The following is a 14,704-nucleotide window of genomic DNA, read 5'->3' on the forward strand; positions in this document are numbered from 1 at the left end:
TGACCCTGTCAAAAAGAAGCTACAAGTATCTTTGTTCCCATTTTACAGATAAACTAGGTTAAGTAAAGTTAAACAACCTTAAACAAAACTCAGCCTTATTTTTTTTTTTATCTGTTAAGTTAGAAGTTTGCACTAGATATTTTTTCCCCTTTCCAACTTTTAACACAATGTTTAGAACAAAGTAGTGATTAATAAATTGCTAATTGATGGGGAAAATAATTTTTATTTATCCATTTGATCCTCTGACCAAATGCAGACAAATCACAGAGGCTCCTGTTGGAAGGGTTCTCAGAAGGTGGTCATTCTAGGTCTGCATTTAAGGAGAGACATTAAGAAGCAGGTGTAGAGAGGAAAGTAAACTAGGTCAAATCTTCTTAAATTGAGGGTCATGATTTTATATGGGCTCATGTAACTGAATTTGGGAATTGTAAAATTATGATTTATTATCAGTAAATGTTTGATTTGTATACCTATTTTATATACCTCTATGCCTGGGGTCATGTAAAAACTCAGGTGAAAAGGAGTCACAAGTAGAAAAAAAGTAAGAAACCCTGAGCTAGATAGTAAAAGTCCTAGAACTTGTAGCCACAGGGGCAAATGAGAAAGAGGTAAACTGAGGTTAGAAAGCAGAAAAAATTGAGAGCTATCCAAAAATGGGATAATCCCAGGAAGACCTAAATTCTTCTTCATTTAGTCTGCTCAGGGAAAGATAAGATGGTTTCAGAGGATCCTTTTCAATTTGGATATACTGTTATTTGATTATAGATTTAGAACAGGGAGGAGTCTCAGAGTTTGAGTTCAAGTCAATCATTTTATAGACAAGGAAACTGAGTCCCAAAGAGGGAAAGATTTGCCCAAAGTCTCACGGGATTTCGACTTAAATCAAATAAAGAATATTTTTGAATAGAATTACATTCTCTAAAGATAAATTTTTATTGCTATATTTTCTTTTTGCATCATGTAGATTTCTCCTTGTATCTCTTCCTTTCCCTTTTTCAAGAACTATCCCTTACAATAAATTTTCTTTTTAATGAAAGGGATCTTGGAAACTGCCAATTCAACCTATTCTTTTTCAAGAAGAAACTGAGATCTGTGGCCATGAAGTAATGTGCCCAAAGTCATGAACACAAGATGGTGGTGAATCAGTGGTGTTACAGAAACACGAACTGAAACAGCAAAACCAACATTCATCTTTGAGGACCAAAGCTCTGTCTACACCATGCCATCGAGGTGGAGAAACTGCATAAACAGATGCAAGAAGGTTTTCATAAATTGTCAGCTAAACCCCATTAATCTGGCCCCTTCCAAAGGAGGTTTCTTCTATTATGTTTTATGAATGGAAGCTTTTGGGGGAAACGATCAATTGCCCAGAGAATGAATACAGTGACTAATTATCAAAGAAAAATACCTTTTCTAATCTTTTGTTTAAACTATACTGGCATTTATTATAAAAAAGATGCTCCTGAGAGAACTTTCATTTTTAATACATGCAGGAGCTGTCAGAGGAAATGCTACTTACTCTATAAATAAAATGCATTCATTAAAGTAAATGAGCAGAACGTAACTCCTGGGCATGGTCGTAAAGGTAAGACTGAGGAGTGAGGCTGAGAGCTTTCCGTTTGCCAAGGATTCCTTTAACACGACAAATGGGCAGGAGATTCTATAAATGGACAGGTTATCTTCCTTGACGAGAGTATTGGCTTTTTGAGGACAGGGAAGGATTTCTCACTTGGTTCTGGATGTCCAGGGTCCAGTACAATGCCTCCCACAGCAATCCCATAACAAACGCCTGATTATCGTTTGATGGGAAAGGCATCGTTTGATGCCTTCTTCCTAGGATGTCAAACACTATAGCGTTAGACTGTAAGTTTTAATTTTCTTCTAGACCACAGAGTCAGAGATCTTGGCCTGAGAGAGATAATAGATATTATCTAATCTAGTAGTTCTTAAAGTGTGGTTCTTAGACTCCTGGGGCTCCCAGAGGTCAAAACTATTTTTAACAATAATACTAAGAGAGTATTTGGTTATTAAAATGCTCTTTCCTTATCCAACTCTATATCTGAATGAAATCAAGTTTCTTCATTTATTTCAACAATATATATTGGGAAAAGATATGAGAATCTAACCATCTTGTTTCAAATCTGACATTAAAGAGGCTTGTGGAAAAATGTAAAATGAAGCCATTCTTCTCACTAATTTTTTATTTTATTTCGGGAAATAAATGTTTAATAAGCATTTTTATTTTATTTGTTTGACCTTAATACTCAATATTATTTATGTCTGTGTAAATAAAATGTTTTTTATATTAATGTTATGGGTTTTATTGCTATTCTCAAAGAAGTAACACATACTTTTGACATTTGTTTTGATTCCTAATAGAGTAAATATCAATAGATGGAACTCACAGAACCGAAACTTCTTTGAATTTCTTAATCATTTTTAAAAGCATAATGGAGTTCTGAGACCAAAAAGTTGGAGAACTGATGATCTAGTCCACCTCCCTCATTTTACAGACAAGGAAACCGAGGATCGGTGGGATTACGTGACTTTGCCAGAGTTAGCACAGTCTCAGAACTGGCATTTGAACCTAAGTCCTTATGTTTAAAACTCGATAGATGTGATGTTCCATCATCACCTTCGGGACGTGTTATCACTGTGCTTCTGTCTGGGTGGCTGGCATGTGGATGATGTGGGACTGGGATTCATAAATGTCTCTTTCTGTTTCTGCAAACAAGAAACGAAGAAAGGATCCACATCTTTGATGATGAGATGAAGGCATGTTGATCTCCAGCAAAATATCACAGAATTCTCCCTATGAAAGGAAATGTGCTCGCGTTCCTCGTAGGAGCATTTGGTGCCTTCCTTCTCAAAAGGCTAATGCATTCCTACATCTAAGATTCAACCGCTTCCCCAACATGTACAGTAACAATCCACCTGACTCATCTACTGTGCAGTAGAATACTAAGATCACGGAAAGAAGAAACTCAGCCAGATGGTGACAGCTGGCCGGTGAGCGCATTTATGTCAAGGATGATCACACGCACGTTGGGGCTCCAAACTGGAGTCGGATTCGTGGTTCCGAGCACCGGGGAACAGATGATTTCTGTGGGGCTGGGGGAGAGAGCTGGGGGTCCCTCCACGTTGCTGGCCATCATCTGATGTCCGTACGTACACTGTGCTTCGGTCAGTACGATGGTGAGATTTTCATAACCCTCACGCCCTGTGCTAATCCTGTCCATGGGACCGCAGGGGGCGGAGCCAGAGTTTGGCCCCCTCGATTTACAGAAGAGGAAATGGAACCAGAGAGAGAAGACGTGTTTGAGGCAGGATTTGAAAGAGACCTTCCTGACAGAGCACTAGCCATTAGACCTCACCGCCATGTTCTCCTGTGAGTTTCCTAAAATGATCCCACTCAATATTCTGGAGTCTCCCTTCTGGTAACAGCTCCCTCTCTGTTGTCACTCTTTTTCACAACTGCCTTGTGTATACATGGGAGTGTGTGTGTATATATATACATATATATATATAAATACATGCATATATATATATATGTAAAAATATGTGTATACATATATGTGTGTGTATATATATATATATACATTATATATGTGCATGTTATATACACAAACATATGTATACCTGTATTATATATGTATACATACGTATTCGTGTGTATATATACTACACACACACACACATATATATGTATATATGCACGCACACACATAAACATGTGAGCCTAGATATATAATATATACAAAATGAATGAAAGTTAATTAGGAGAGGAAATATACTGTCTAGAATTAAAGTTAACTGTTCAATCCTCTCCTCAAGTGGAATAAGCATTTACACAGCACCTACTATATACCAGGAACTTTGCTAAGTGCTTCACAATTAGTCCTTACAAGGATCTTGGAAGGTAGGGGCTATTTTGACCTCCATTTCACATATGGCCCCAAGGCAAACAGCTACTACAAAGCCAAAAGCTACTAAGTGCCTGAGGCTGGACTTGAACTCAGGATCTCCTGAGCCCTAGCCTAGTACTCTACCTGCTGCTCCACCAGCTGTTCGGATCCATATCTTCAGGACATTTATATGGTCCGGCAGAAGGTCTTGATCATAAAAGCCTCCCCCTAAATGTCCTGAGGGAATGAAGGGATGTTTTCTCCTGTGTCTGAGGCACAGGCTAAATTCCCTGTCTCATGGAAAGGTTTGGACTCCTTCACAAAAGATTTCTCTTTGGATGTTATTCAATGTCTAGAAGAGAATTTGCATTTGGTCACCATAAGTTGCTGCGTGAAAGAGGCAGCAAGGACTTCAGAGATGACTTAGAGACCCTTCATCTGTGTACGAGAAGTGCCAGCATTTATTAAGCACCGATTATGTGCCAAGCACTGCGCTAAGTGCTTTACAAATGTGACCTCACTAGACCTTGAGATGTGGAGATGCCGTTAATCTGGGTGACCAACCTGATCGGCCCATCACTTTGCAGATGAGGGCCTGGAGAGGAACTCTGCCCGGCCCAAGGTCATACAGCTGTCAAGCTCCCACTGAGGAAACTGAAGCTCAAGTTAAAAAATTCTACCAGGGTCATCCAGGGAGAATTAGAACTCTCATCTTCCAGGGCTCTATCCATGATGTCCGTCTGTCAGCTGGGCCTCCCACAACTGTTGGGTGGCTAAATTACAAAACTTCCTTCCTCTGCACCTGCATTTATTAAGCATTTATTATGACCTGCATTTATTAAGTACTTATTATGATGTATTTATTAAGCATTTGTTACAACTTGCATTTATTAAGCACTTACTGTGATTTGTATGTATTAAGCATTTACTTACTGTAACCTGCATTTATTAAGCACTTACTATGACTTGTATTTATTAAGCACTTACTTACTGTGACCTGCATTTATTAAGCACCTACTATGACTTGGATTTATTAAGCACTTACTTAATGTGACCTGCATTTATTAAGCACTTATTGTGACCTACATTTATTAAGCACTTACTATGACCTGTAAAATGCAGATTTTACACGCACGTAGCACCAACCTCACAGGACAGTGGTGCGACTCCAAGGAGGAAATGTCTGCATAGTGCTCAGCAAACCTTCAAGCTTCTCTGTCATTATTATCATTTCCTCTGGGATCTCTTGCTGAACACCTGCTGACCACTGAAATCCCAGCCCAAAGGCAGCCACATTAAGCGCCTCTCATGACATTGCTCACTATGGAAGTGTCCTTTTTTGATGGGGAGGGGAGGAGAACGCACCTCAGCTTCATCTACATTAAAAACATCAGCCTCATTAGTACCCACCTGATGCTGCCTGAAATTTTAAATCTTAAAAACTGAAAGGGATTTATTAAAAAGGCATGAATGATGCTTATGAGCCTTTTATGAATTTTTAAATCAAGTTGTTGCATATCTTAATTGATTCTAAAAGGAACGCTGGCCAGTTTTATTTGAGTCATATTCATCGTTACTCAAAAAGACTTGCTTTCCTATAGAATTCTGAAGCTAAATTGCTAATTTCCTTTTTTGGGGGGAGGATAATTTTCACAGCATGTCTCACGTCCTTGCCCACTTTACAAAAATGAGTTGAGCTTTTTTTTGAGGGGGGGGTGGAGGGAGGGTAATTTAGTATATCTCATTTTAAAGGATAAGAATACTCCCCCCAAGTCTAAATCCAACCGTGTGACCGCAATTCCCTCTAATTCTTTAGGTGCTGTACGAGATCTGAAGGAACACATCTCCATGGCCTTAAAAGCTTGGAAGGGAGCCACTCACTAGCTGTCCTGGCCAATCCAATAGGGCTCATTTCCTGCCCAGGTGTAAGGCTCCAAGATGGGAGCTCACTGGTGGGGGCCAAGCACGTGGCTTCCCCGGGACTGATTGTCATGCAAGTTAGCACTTCTGGTTGCCATGGCATCCTAGGGAGGCATGGCTCCCACTGACTGCTCACCAAATGCCATGGCACAGAAATCAGTCCCCGAATGATGGCCAGTGGTGGCCAGCTTGTGAATAGAAGGCTCAGATATTTTTGGGCGCAGACATGAATTTTCAAAATTTGCTTTAAGAAATGCTTTTTGTTCTCTATAAACAGCAGATTTCCCTTCTAGATCCCCTTTCCCCACTAATTTTTTTTTTTTTTGCCACAGCTGCCAGGCTGGCGCTGGTGCCAGAGGCAACTGATTAGTTTAAAAAAAATGCACTCCCTGGCTTGCTGACATCCATTTGTATTTCACTATGTGATGGCAATAATAATTACACCTGGCACAGGAGCAGAGAGCGTTTAGAAACTTTTAGAAATGTCTTTGTGTCTGTCCTGCTCAGTTCACTGTCACAACGGGCAGAGTGCTTGGTGGTCTCCTCATTTGAGTGAAAACCGGACAAAGACTTGAGGACAGAAATGATCTAGCCAGTATCATAAAGGTTTACAGCCCCTTGCTGTCTCATCATCATCATCACAATAGTTTACCTAGCCACTTCTCCTTTACAATACATTGGACTTTTAGAAATTTAGAAAATCTGAGTTCAAATCCAGCCCGAGACTCTTAAAATGTCATGTCTCTTAACCTCTGCCTGCCTCAGTTTCCTCATCTGTGAAATGAGGATAATAATATCCTCTCACCTCTCCAGATTATCATGAGTATCAAATATTTGTAAAGTGCTTTGCAAAGCTTAAGATACTTTATAAATAAATAGATAGTTAAGTATAATAAAAATAAATAAAATGTTAAGCTTAATAAAAACCCCATGAGGAAGGGAGCTCAAATGTTATTAGCCCCACTTTAGGGATGAGGAGACTGAGGCAGAATGGGGAAATTGTTAGCCTGACTGGCAGATACTGACCAATGAAAGACTCACTGACCAGTGGGTATCTGAACTCAGGTTTCTTGATTCCAAGCCAGCTCCCCAGTGGAAGGGATTCGCATTTCCAGCCCTTCTCCTAAGTGATGGTTGGGGAGGGAGCCATGTCCAGCATCACAAAGGAGACGAGTGAGTTTGGAGTTTTTGATTAGATGACACAGGTTTGGGGCAATAAATTATGGCTCTCGCCGTAGTCGGTGTCTTATTAATGAAACAGTGATTGTTGAGATGGCAAATAGGACGCTCCCGTCTCAAAGACCACAGGTAAGTCTGCCTGACGTGGGAGATCCCTTTGGATGCCATGCTCTTGGTCTAAGCTGGTCCCTGTCTCCCCTTCCTCACACAAAAGGCTGATGTGTCACAGGAGAACATGACCCTCTTCCTAATCCTGACCCCAGGACCCAACGCCACGTCAGAGTGTGGGAACACAATATTTGTGGTTCTTGTTTATACCTTTTTAGTAGCAGAAGGTTGGGACAATGAAAAAGAAGCTGGATTTGGAGACAGGAGCCTTGGGTTCAAATTTCAGTCCTGACACTTCAAGATTTTGAGTATCTCAAATCCAAACAACTAGCATTTATAACTTTGTTCTTCTCGGAGTTTTCAATATGAGTTTATCAGCCTGGGATAGCCCTGGGATGGACCCCACCGATGCAGACATCTTGCCACCATGATGACAATTGCTTCAGTGTGTGCTGTTTCTTTCTACAAGGCACCATGGGAGCAGGGACTGTCTCCCTTTTCTCTTTGTAGCCTCAATGCACCTGGCAGATGGGAAGCCCTGGATCATAGCTCTCCCTATAAATGACTGGATAATAAATCTGCTTTCTCTCTCCTTTTTTTGATGAGAAAAGTCTTTCTCTCCAAGGCTCTAAGTTCCAGATAAGACATCCCAAACCAGTCCCAGTGGGAAGGAGTAGCCCTCAGGGCTCGGATCTTGGGCCTTGATCTCCCTAGATACGTCAACTCCTTGGCCAAAGACGCTGACTTCAATGTGCTCAGTGGCCACTGGTATTGGGACAATCTCTGTGTCCACGGTGCTCCCTTCTGACTTGCCCACTGTGAACACTTTGTCTGCAAGACCCAAAGTCTTGGGGATCAGTTCAAGATAATTAGAAGAAAGAGAGATGAAAGAGCTCACTATTAGTCTCTGGCCTTCTTCTGAGCCCAATGCAAAGGCTGGTCTATCACTGATAGATGAGAACTAGTGATGATTTTTATTTAAAGTCTTTCATTCAGAAGATCATAGGTTTAAAACTGGAAGGGACCTCTGGCAGTGGGTCAAAGGCCCTCATTTCACAGCCAAAGAAACTGAGCCCCAAAGAAATAAAGAGATTTGCTGAAAATCAAAGAGTTAGCAAGTTTTAGAATTGCGAGTTGAACTCAGATCCAGTATCTCCAGGGTTATTTCTATTCTATCAGTGAACATATACCAATTTTGACACAAAGTTGAGTCCCATCAGGGTGTGGAAGGGACTCTGAGCTTCATTAGCTAGAAAGGATCACAAGGGCCAGAAAGTTAATCCTTACATGAAGGGTGTTCTGTCTCAATATTCCTGATAAATGGAATTCTAGCTTCTGGCCTGAGGAAGAGAAACCTAGACTACCTCGTCACTTCGGAAGAGTTCTCATTATTAAGAATTTTCTCTTCTCATGGGGGCTCAATCTTACCGATTTCCTCCATAGAGGATCAGTATTGGCAGATTCTTCCAGGTTGAAAAAGTCCTAAGGACAATCCCAGTGACAAAGGGGTCTGCTGTCCAAGTACTGTCCAACCCCCTTATTTCACAGCTGAGCAAACTGAGCCACAGAGAAATAAACAGGCTTGCCCAAGATGAACCAAGTGGCAAGTAGATGAAATTTTGAGCCATGATATATAATAATCCTCCCAGGTTTAAGTGCTTTCTCATTTGAGGAGCTTCTCTCCATCCATTTCCCCTATTTGTCTTCCTAGCATTCTCACCCAAATGGCCAGAATAGTTTCAAAACCCAGTCCCGGAAGGGCTGAAGGATCTCCCTTCCTTCCCTGCACCAGTTATCTTTTTGAGTGACTCTGACCTATCCGATTAGATTCACCTTTCCTTGTTCATCTCATCTCCACCTATTGACTTGACTTTCTTCAGAAAAAGCATCATTTACCTTGCTCTCCCATTATTTCTAAAGCAGCCCACACCAATCAGCCAGCTGCTCTCTCTTCCTATTCTCTCCCCTCCTGTCCTAAATCTAGATATAGAATCACCTCCATTTCCCTCTTCAAGCCTTGCTTAGTAATGTATTTCCTTCTATTGCCTCATCCTTTAAATGGAATAGTCTTGGCCCACATGAGGACGCCCTTGTCTATTGATGTGTTGGTTTAACATTATATTCATTGTGTCTGAGCTCCTCTGTATGGAATGGGAATGGGAGTTTTCAGAAAGTAGATACTCTACTCTGAATTGTAAAAATTGTCCAGGACATGGGCAACTGGGGACGTCTTGGATGGGTTCTCCTGATGCTGAAGAAGCATCTCCCCAAAACTATCATTGATTCCCTCCTCCGTCCCTTTCAACTGCAAATTCAGGTCTAATTACGTGGTTTTATAAAAAAAAATTTTTTTCTCATTATTCAGCCACAGAGACTCAATGGCACGTCTGGACTACTTCACAGGTAACAGATCCGTAGTTTCAAAGAAGCTGCCCCTCGGCAAACCCCTGGGCCCCCGACTTGGCCGAGAAGCGGCATCTGGGGTCGGCAGAGATGACGGACTGGTTACGGGGCGGGGGGGCTGGTGTGAGCATACTCACTCGGTGAGGTGGGCGACGTGGCACCTCCTTCTGTCGATGTGGTCGGAGGCTTTGTGTCTGGCACGGGCAGAGGCACAGGCCTGGCCATCGGTGGCGGAGGTGGCGGTGGCAACATTGGGGTGGGAAGGAACGGGTTGTGCACCTTGCCTTGGCTGCTACCGTTGGGCTGCGAGGGCGAAAGAAGCAGACATCAGCCATTTGCAGCTCCCGATCACAAGAGAACCATTACTCGCCTCCGATATAAATTATTAAGTGCTCTATACTTAAGGAGCAGCCGAAGCCTTCGAGAAGACCATATATTCATGAAGGATTATTCTAGTTTGGACTTCAAGGCACTTGACAAAAGTATACTCTTAGCAGGTCAGAGAAAATGTATTCGAGAAACTTCTCTTTGCATCAGTTTACATAAAATGACATTTGGGGGGTCAGTCTGAATTTTTCATGTGGGCACTTTGGCTGGGGATGCATCTACTCTGAATAAGTGATTGTCATCACTATCATGAAATACTTCTGATGAGCTAAGCTCGGCAAAGTGCCTACTTAGTGATTGCATCCACTCATGGATACCTACAGAGATACTCTGGAACCGGAGAAGAAAAGCATATTTGACTTTGGCTTAGAAATCTAACATTCTATTATGTTTAACAAGTATGTTAGCCATTTAAAAAATCCTTCCCTCCCACTGTCTCACACAAGAAGCAGAAACGTTCAGATTCGGTCGAGATCTAATTATTGCTCCAGATAGAAGTTGAGGCTGGATTCTGGATGCAAATTTTCTAAGGTAAAATTCCCCACAAGCCCCACTTCTCTGGTGAGATGATGCTGGGAGAGCTGAACAAAGAACACAGCTCTTTTAAAGGAGAAATTATTCTGTGAAAAATACCTTCCACAGCATCAAAAAGAGGCATTTGTTTAAAAATCTTTTTGAAACGATCCCCTTTAAGAGGTTAGCTGAGACTGAGAAAATTTCCACAATTTTGCAAAACCAGGAATTTGAGAGGTACATGAGATAATGTCAAAGCTGCTAAAAATAGAAAGAAAGAGAGGAAGAAAGAAAAATGAAGGGAAGGAGAAAAGAAGAAAAAGGACAGAAAAACAGTTAGAAAGGAAAAAAGAGGAAGAAAAAGGGTAAAAAGAAAAGAGAAAAAGAAAGAAAGGAAATAAGAAAGAAAGAGAGGGAAAGATCAGAAAGAAAGAGCTAGAAATAAGAAAGAGGAAGAAAAAAGAAAGAAAGAAAGAAAGAAAGAGAAAAGAGAAAGAGGAAGAAAAAAGAAAGGAAGGAAGGAAAAGATCAGAAGGAAAGAAATAAAAATAAGAAAGAGGATGAAAAAAGGAAAAAAGAAAGAAAGAAAAAGAAAAGAGAAAGGAAGAAAAAAGAAAGGAAGAGAAACAAGGAGGAAAGAAAGAAGAAAGAAAAAAAACAGAAGGAGAGGTAAAAATAAGAAAGAAGAAAAAAGGAAAAAAGAAAGAGGAAGAGGAAGAAAAAGGAAGGAAGGAAGAGAAACAAAGAGGAAATAAGGAAGGAAAAAGATCAGAAAGAAAAAGAAAGATGAGAAGGAAAGAGAGCTAGAAATAAGAATGAGGAAGAAAAAAGGAAAAAAGAAAGGAAGGAAGAAAGAGAAAAGAGACAGAGGAAGAAAAAAGAAAGGAAGGAAGAGAAAGAGGGAAGGAAGGAAAAAAGATCAGGAGAGATAAAAATATGAAAGAGGAAGAAAAAAGGAAAAAAGAAAGAGGAAGAGGAAGAAAAAAGGAAAAAAGAAAGAAAGAAAAAGAAAGGAAATGAGGAAGAAAAAAGATCAGAAGAGAGAGAAGAAAGAAAAAGGAAGGAAGGAAAAAAGAAAGAACAAAGAGGAAAAATTGAGATATATGAAATAAAGGGCCAAAGGAAAGAAAGAGCTGTCTAAAAAGAAGAAAGAAAAAAGAAAGGAAGTGAATGGAAGAAAGAAAAGGGAAAGAAAAAGGTCAGAAGGAAGAGACAGCTAGAAAAAAGAAAGGATGTAACAAAGAAGAAAAAGGAAGGGAGAAAAAAAGGAGAGAGAAGGAAGGAAAAAAATTGGAAAGGACAGAGGGAAAGAAAGCGATAGGAAAAAAGAACAAGAAGAAAGATCATTTCCTAGTTAGGTATGGTGCTGGGGACCTACTTCCCAACAAAGCCCTGTTGCTCGCCTAGCTACCAAATGGTCAGTATTCCGCCGAGGATAGCTTCCTGCCTTGGCCCTACAGTATCGAATCAAAATGGGGCTGGAGCAAATCCCATTATCCCCGAGTTTCATTTTTTAGGCTTAAGTAATTCGGCAGAAGCTTTCTGCCGGCTCTCACATCCTCTCCCCCTCCATCCCCACCCCGCGTCGTTTCTGGAAGGCCGTGGTGTCTGACAAACAGAATCCCGAACTGCTCTGCCAGCAAAGCCGAGCGCCGAGTGCTATTTCGGAGGGGCTGAAAGTCCATAAGAGAATGCTTTAGGAGAGGCCGGGCACATGAATACACAAGCAAAGGGAAAAAAGACATTCTATTGATTTGTTGTCTAGACAGAAATGTATCTGCTAACATATCGCTAGACATTAGTCAAAGCCGTTAGTCCCGGCTCAGATGTGCAGAATCAGGTATTTCTGTACGGGGTGGAGGGGCAGAAAAAGCCCGGAGTGAGGACAGAGTGACTTATTACAGAAATATTCTTCACCGGGCAGTGAGAGTGGGGCTGAGAGCAATCTGGCCATCAGATAAGGAGAAAGCAAAATCCCAACTCCTGCTTCCATCCTCCTGGTTTTTGTCCAATAATGGGGCAATTTCCCCCTCTTCCCCTTTCCTCTCCCAAAGAACCCCTAACCAAAAGCATTGAGACCTATATTTAAAATTCCACTTATCATCACCTTATCATTTCTGGATTCAAGCGGAATGTTATTTCAATCATGCGATTATTCAGTTTATTTGGGGGGGGGGCACAGAGAATGAAAACACTCATTGGAAGCTATCAAATCCCATTTAACTTTACACCAAGATAAGTGGGAAAGATAACTTCTTGCAGAAATAACAAACTGCAATAAACTTTGCTTTTGGCATCTGGAGTTCATGCAGTGGTCAACTTGATCTAAAGTTCTATACAGTCATATTTTTTTTCCCCCAAATCAGCTCAGTTGATTCAAACCATCTGTCCCTCCGGCTCGACTCCCCGCCCCCCCCTTCCAATCACTCCCCCATATAATTCTGAATAAATGATTTGCATTTTTTCTGTTTTGTTAACCCTTAGAGGAACTAAGGTCAGAATGCACGAGGTTGACTCATCGGCCCCCAGACCCTGGAAGGTCAGGGATTTCATCCTTGCTGTGATTTATCTTCTCGAGACAGAGTTGCAGACTTAACACAAATATTGCTGCAAACGGTTAACTTTCCCACAATCTTGAGCGAAGCTGACATCTGACTGGAGTCAGTCAACATGTCCTCAGAGTGCGATGGCACTTGAGAAGAATCCCTCCCCCTCCCCGCCGTTGCTGCAAATTTTACATGACATGAACATTTCCCATGAAATTTACCAAAAAAAGGGTCCTTACATTGAGGAACCCCACCTGTCCGGCCTGCTGACCAGCATCGGGACAGACAAGTTGGACAAACTCTTTCAGCGTCTCCTGAGGGTGGTAGCGAATTGCCGGGTGTGAGAAGTAGGGTCCAGGCTGCTGGATAATGGGAGATGTCGGGAAATGTAGAGTTGATGGGGTCGCATGTGGACTTGCTGTGGGAAAAAAGAAAGGAGACAGAGAAAATCCAACAGTTTTAACAAGGGAGACTTTTTTTTTCCCTCTTGTCCCTGGCATCTAGAACCCTTTCTCCTTCACTGCCCAGGGCTCGCAGAATTCCTTGTGAGTGATCTCAAATTAAGCCAGCCCTGATGGATTTTTGCTCCTCTGGGCCCTTTAAGACAACATGGAGTCTGGATTAAGCGAGAGTTTCAAGCTGCCTTTGTATTTTCAGTGGACATGAGTTATAAAGGCATTAATAATCCTGGGTGAAACGGAAGATTATTCATTACCTTAAGAGCTTTTTTAATGAAGCAAGCAATAAAAAATGTATCTAGTAGATTAGGTTTGATTTAACTGACATTACAGATGACAAATTCCAGTTTTCACATATGGATCCCCTTTCGTTCTGAATGACCCATGGACGATAATTCATTCTTAGAGCTCTTGTCCCCCTTTCAGTGAAATTTCGAGGGACTAATTCAGGATGAACTTTTTGGGAAGGATGTAGCACATGATCATGTATTAAAGCTGAGCCATTAGTGGGGACGGGGGCGGGGGGAAACGGGAAGGGAGAGGAAGACGAAAGGGTGGGGGAGGGGGAAATACACTCTCTTTGCACTCAAGGCTGACGCGTCCTTCTAAAGTTAACTCTGAAATTCTCCATGTTCCAGGGTGGGAACCCATGTGCCAAGGGAAGGAGTGACCCCTGCTGAAATGCTGGCTCAATGCCCATGCAAACTGAGAAGGCACAGGCGGCGGGAACTCCCTTATATACAAACCCTGCTGAATTTCATTTGCACAAGAAAGAGATTACATTAATTTTTTTTTTAAGAACCTTTCCAAAGTATGTAATAACTTTTGCCTTTGGCTTAGGAGTAGGATTGATAAAACTCACTACAAAGCCAAAGCTGTACATGGAAAGGGCTGAAAGTGTTCAAATCAATCTCAGAGGGTCACATACTCCATGAAAGCCCAGGTCAAGTCTGCCATTAGTTAATCTTGCATGTCCACCAGTGCTCTGTACACAGCAAGTGCTTACTAGATGCTTCATTGAAAAGAATATATGATCAAGTCATCTGAATATGGCCTTTAATTCTCCAGGACAGTAATTTATTTTTATAATCTAGGACATTTTTTGGCTAAGAAAGTCTTCCTCCCAACTCCTTTTACTCAATTACTCAAGTGTTGTTGAACTTTTCCACTGATTTGCTGATGAGGAAATTAAAAATAAAACTGACACTTGAAGACATCATGTAACTTGCAAATCAGAATCAGAGCTAGGACTCAAACTTCTGCTCTTTTCACTACGCCATGTTCT

General features: G+C 41.3%; 1 protein-coding gene across 7 annotated transcripts in view; it reads right to left on the minus strand.

Annotated features, from left to right (window-relative positions):
• Positions 1 to 14,704, minus strand: part of NFIA (nuclear factor I A) — a 435,311-nt gene that overhangs the window by 60,857 nt on the left and 359,750 nt on the right. For 5 of the 7 annotated variants that reach the window (XM_051999550.1, XM_051999553.1, XM_051999551.1 and 2 more), the window contains 2 exons: positions 13,201 to 13,379; positions 9,653 to 9,818 (listed from right to left, as the gene is read on the minus strand). In XM_051999550.1, the coding sequence (XP_051855510.1) occupies positions 9,653 to 9,818; positions 13,201 to 13,379 (345 nt within the window). The remainder of the gene's footprint in view (positions 1 to 9,652; positions 9,819 to 13,200; positions 13,380 to 14,704) is intronic. The other 2 variants (XM_051999555.1, XM_051999549.1) reach the window with 1 other exon arrangement.

This window comes from Antechinus flavipes, chromosome 4, assembly GCF_016432865.1.
Source record: "Antechinus flavipes isolate AdamAnt ecotype Samford, QLD, Australia chromosome 4, AdamAnt_v2, whole genome shotgun sequence".
NCBI classification, from domain to species: Eukaryota; Metazoa; Chordata; class Mammalia; order Dasyuromorphia; family Dasyuridae; genus Antechinus; species Antechinus flavipes.